Here is a 5,012-nt window from a genome sequence, read left to right on the forward strand (position 1 = left end):
AGATAAAGATAATAAGAAGTTATTGAATGACCAATGTTGTATTTTATGATGACTCTCTTGGCAGTGGCTGGCAAGATGGGTTTGAGGAATGAAGGGGGACAGGAGACTAATTCTAGTAATTCAGATGTGGAGTATTGATCTCTCAGGCAAAAATGATGAAAATAAGGGATGCAAAGAAAAATAGGCATAGTGTTTTGAAGAAATAATTGACTAAATTTGATGATGGGTTAGATGTAGGAGGTACATTTAACAAATATTTATCAAGAATCTTGCCGAAACCGGTTTGGCTCAGTGGATAGAGCGTCGGCCTTGCGGACTGAAGGGTCCCAGGTTCGATTCCGGTCAAGGGCATGTACCTCAGTTGCGGGCACATCCCCAGTAGGAGATGTGCAGGAGGCAGCTGATCGATGTTTCTCTTTCATCGATGTTTCTAACTCTCTACACCTCTCCCTTCCTCTCTGTAAAAAATCAGTAAAATTTATATTTTTTAAAAAAGAATCTACTAGGCATGGTCCCTGCCTTTGTGGAATTTACTGTTTATTAGAGGGAATATATTTGTCAACAATCACTCAAACAGAGGACTGGAAAATGTGGGAAGTGCCATGAAGAGAAGGTATAGGAAACTTTGCTTGCACATAACTTTGAGGACTGCCTTTGGTGAGGGAGCCTCTTGAAGTTATCCACCAGCTAGTAACTATGCTGCCTTTCTAGGGGCTGGACATCTGTAGGTTCTTTAATTTGATTTTATAAAAAATATTTCCTCTACAAACCAAGGCTCTTAAAAATTTTTTAAAATGGTTGGCCAATCAGGAGAATATGCTTTTGGATGCTGGTACTATGATTTATGGTTGGAAAAACAACAGTATTTGATTATGTTGAGCTTCAAACTTACCCTTTGATGAATGGAAATCTTTCTAGCAAATACTTTTTATTATAGTCTGCTTTTACTTGGTCCAAGTGTGTTCACTGTCGGGATTCAATTTGAATGCCTTCAGACATCTCTTAATCACATTAAATCTGTGATATCAGTGGGGCATCCATTTGGAAATGTTTAGTAGTCAATTGATATAATGAAAATGGAACTAAATCGAGCCAGTTGGGTGTCTAGTTCCCATAGGGGCAGTGATGTTGTGTTTTGCTGTCTGATCTTTCACGCTCTGTCATCTTTTTCTCTACCATTGCTCTGTTCCTTTGCCACTGTGTGCCTCAGAGTAATGATGTGTTAATTCACGGATGCAAAACATTTCTCCATTTATTGCTTAAGTTCCTGCTCTAGTTCTTCTTAGAGAATCTTTAAAGGTATCTGTAAGGCTGAAGAACATCTAATCTCTTAATATATAGCTTGATAAACTAGTTGACTTCTTGTCTGAGTCTTATGAGAAACTACCCAGGATGAACACCTATAAAGATTCAATGAAAAAGTGATGAGAATTTTGTAAAGAGGGAGATGTTATAGCAATATGGCTAAAGAATTAGTTAAATATGCACTTAGAATAAGAGGCTAGGGGTATGGTTAGGGTTTTTGATGCCTCTTATTGGGAAGGCAGGTCCTGAAGACCTTAAGAACATGAAAATGAAAGTAGCTAATTTGGTCCTATAAAAATTGGGAGAAAGCAAAGGGCCTCTGAGGCTGGGTGGGAGAAAGAAAGATTGCCCTAATATGATATAAGCACTTTCTACCAAAGAGATATGAAGCCCTAAATGGTAGGTCTAGGACAGGTGCACTCAGGCCAGGCTAGGTAGAGGGCAGCAGGAAGAGATGAGTCCAGGACCCCTAACGGCTTATTGCTGGGGACTGATCTGACCACAGGTGGCTTGCTCTGAGTCCAGATATGGACACCTCACACTCTGTTCCTTTCCAGGGCAGGTATTAGGCCAAGTTCGTCTGCATTGTGAGCACACAGTTCTCTGTCTGGAGGCAGTTGTGCCGAATTAGCTCGGCCTAATGATTACTCAAGACAGTCTGAACATACATCGAGGTCCACGGGGCTCTGCAACCAATGAGAGTATCTCACTGCCTTTTAGCTTGATCTGGATGATAGTCATCTTCATGACATTGCGTTTTGAGAGTCTTCATAGAGAAGGGTGTGGCTAACGTGATAACTGGCAATGTTAGATACATAAATTTCCAAGTGGGATAAAAAAGTTCCTTTATGGAGCCAAAACCGGTTTGGCTCAATGGATAGAGCGTCGGCCTGCGGACTGAAAGGTCCCAGGTTCAATTCCGGTCAAGGGCATGTACCTGGGTTGCGGGCACATCCCCAATAGGAGATGTGCAGGAGGCAGCTGATTGATGTTTATCTCTCATCGATGTTTCTAACTCTATCCCTCTCCCTTCCTCTCCGTAAAAAATCAATAAAATATATTTTTTAAAAAAGTTCCTTTATGGAGAGGAAATATGACCTGTGTAATTACTCTTATCTTTTTGGATACCTTCTGGTTGTAGGCCCTATGTCTGCAGTGGAGTTTTAGTATTCCAGGGCCATCTCAAAGATACAGTGTAGACAAAAAGCACTGCAAACATCTCCACTAGATCTGGGGAACATGGTCTTTTCTATTATATCTCTCACGAATACTTTAAAGAACAACATTTCCTTATTCCATTTATGTTGTGACATTATCATTTTATTGGTTCAGTTGTTGATTAACTCATTTGATATCAATATCTATTGGGACCCTATTGTGGATGAGGCACTATGCTGTGAACACTGGGGGTTCTAAAGATGAATAAGGCACAAGGAACTTAGCAGCTAGTAGCCAAGAGAATGTACAATTGAAGGAGGAGGTTAGCAAGTTGCAGAAAGTGAACAAAAACCTGCTCTTGGGTTCAGAATAAGGATAAATTATTTCGAGTGTGTGGGGTTTGGGACTGGCTGGAAGAGAGGAATTTATGCAAAAGGTGACCTTAAATTGCAGTAGTCACCTCACACCCATTAGGATGGCTACTATTAAAAAAAGAATAAAACAAAATATAATGGATGCAGAGAAATTGGAGCCCTTGGAAATGGGGAAGTAAAATAGTGCAGCCATTATGGAAAACAATACGGCAGTTCTCAAAAAATTAAAAATATAATTTACCTTATAATCTAGCCATTCCACTTTTGGGTCTCTATATCCACAAGAATTGAAAGCTAGGTCTCATTGAGATATTTGAACATCCATGTTCATAGCAACATTAATCACAAAAGCCAAAGATAGAAGCAACCCAAGTCCATAGCTGGATGAGTGGACAAACAAAATGTGGTATGTGCATACATTGGAATATTATTCAGCCTTAAAATGAAAGGAAATTCTGAAATGTATTATAACATGGAATGACCTTGAGGACATTATGCTAAGTGAAATAAGTCAAATACTATGTGATTCCACTTATATGAGTACTTGTCTAGAGTAGACAACTGCATATAGAGACAGAGAGTACAATGGTGGTTGCCAGGGCCTTGTGGGTGGAGCAAATGAAGAAAATGAGTTTCTAATGGGTATAGAATTTCAGTTTTGTTAGATGGAAAAGTTCTAAAGATTGGTTGTGCTCTGATGTGAATATACTTAATATTACTGAACTCTACACTTAAAAATGGTAAAGATGATAAATTTTATGTTATGTTATCTTAACCACAATTTTAGAAAATGCAGTATTTTATCATGTGGGAGTGGGTGAAAGATACCCGACATCTTGGAAATTTTGCCAATGCGTATATTATTCATTCATTCATTCATTCAACCATCATGTATTAAATACCTGTGATATGCTGGGCTCTGAGCTGGATACTGGGGCTACAGTACTTACTAAGATTTATAAAACACTGAACCTGTCAACATCATGCTTGCTAACCACCCTCTCACCCCCCAAAGCACTAAGCTTGTGTAGTTAAATATTCACAGCTGCTTTCTACTGGCTTGAATCATGCATAAGAAATTAGTAAACAAACAGTAAAAAGATTTGAAGTTCTTGGGAATAGGGATGAGTTGGACAGCATGGTGATGAAATGGAGAGACATGGGCCATAGAATATGAACTAGGCTTGAAAGTGGCAAGTCAGTGCTCTCTAAGAATATTAAAAAATAAAGGACTCCTATTTGAGGCTGCCAGCCTAAGAGCTAAGTAATTTAGAATGGGGAAAAAATGGCAAAGTCAGACACACTCAACACAAGAAGCCGGTATTTTGTGAATTTTATGGCAAGGGTAGTTTGAGAACCATTGGCACAAAATTGTGGGCAATATTAACAAGTGAGAAGGGCAGGGAAGGGTTATACAATTCGCGCTGAAAGGGAAGGCAGGACTTACAAGGGGAGGACCAGTGAAAGTCAGTGTGCTCTGTTTATTTGGGTGGGGACTGGAAGTAGGAAGCATAAGCTTCCTTAACCGAAAGACCTGGAAGCCCTGTCTTTAATTCACTTTATCTCATCCTAGGTTTCTTTTTTTCTTTAAATTTTATAGGAACCTTTACTCCACCTATTCTTCCAACATCTTTCTATTTCTCTCACTCTCTCTCCCCCCCTTTACACCCTGGAACATTCTATTTATTCATTCAAATATCTATTGAGTAACAACTATATAACAGGCACTATGCTGGGCTCTGGACAATATGCCCTCAGTTTCCTTATGCCACATTTGGTTGCACATAACAAATCCTGGATTGCTATAATTTCTGCTCCTATACCGGTTAATGCAAAGTTAGTTGCATCTACTATTTTTCTTACCTTTTCCTCTCAGTCTTCAAGGTATCTTCATTGTGGCTGTTCCTTCTACCTGTGCTTTTAATCCCACCTGCTCTACTTTCCCCTCTGTGTACCCTCAACCATTTCCTCTCTGCTGACCAGTTCCTTCACTCTACATGAGACCTTCCCAGGTCTTTTCCATCCTAAAATTCCTTGCTTGTTTTTATATTCTTTAGCGACCACCCTATCTTTCCCTTCCCACTCTCATTCGAGTTCTCAAAGGAATGGCCTTCACTCCTTTTCATTTTCTTTTTTTTTTATTTTTTTAATTTTTTTATTTTTATTAGTTAAGGT

General features: G+C 39.2%; 1 protein-coding gene across 1 annotated transcript in view; it reads left to right on the top strand.

The window, feature by feature from the left end:
• ESR1 (estrogen receptor 1) overlaps positions 1-5,012 on the top strand; it is a 196,138-nt gene that overhangs the window by 13,526 nt on the left and 177,600 nt on the right. The window contains 1 exon segment of the mRNA XM_006779331.2: positions 3,625-3,692. Within this exon segment, the coding sequence (XP_006779394.1) occupies positions 3,625-3,692 (68 nt within the window).

The sequence above is a fragment of the Myotis davidii genome, unplaced genomic scaffold (genome assembly GCF_000327345.1).
Source record: "Myotis davidii unplaced genomic scaffold, ASM32734v1 scaffold1323, whole genome shotgun sequence".
NCBI classification, from domain to species: domain Eukaryota; kingdom Metazoa; phylum Chordata; class Mammalia; order Chiroptera; family Vespertilionidae; genus Myotis; species Myotis davidii.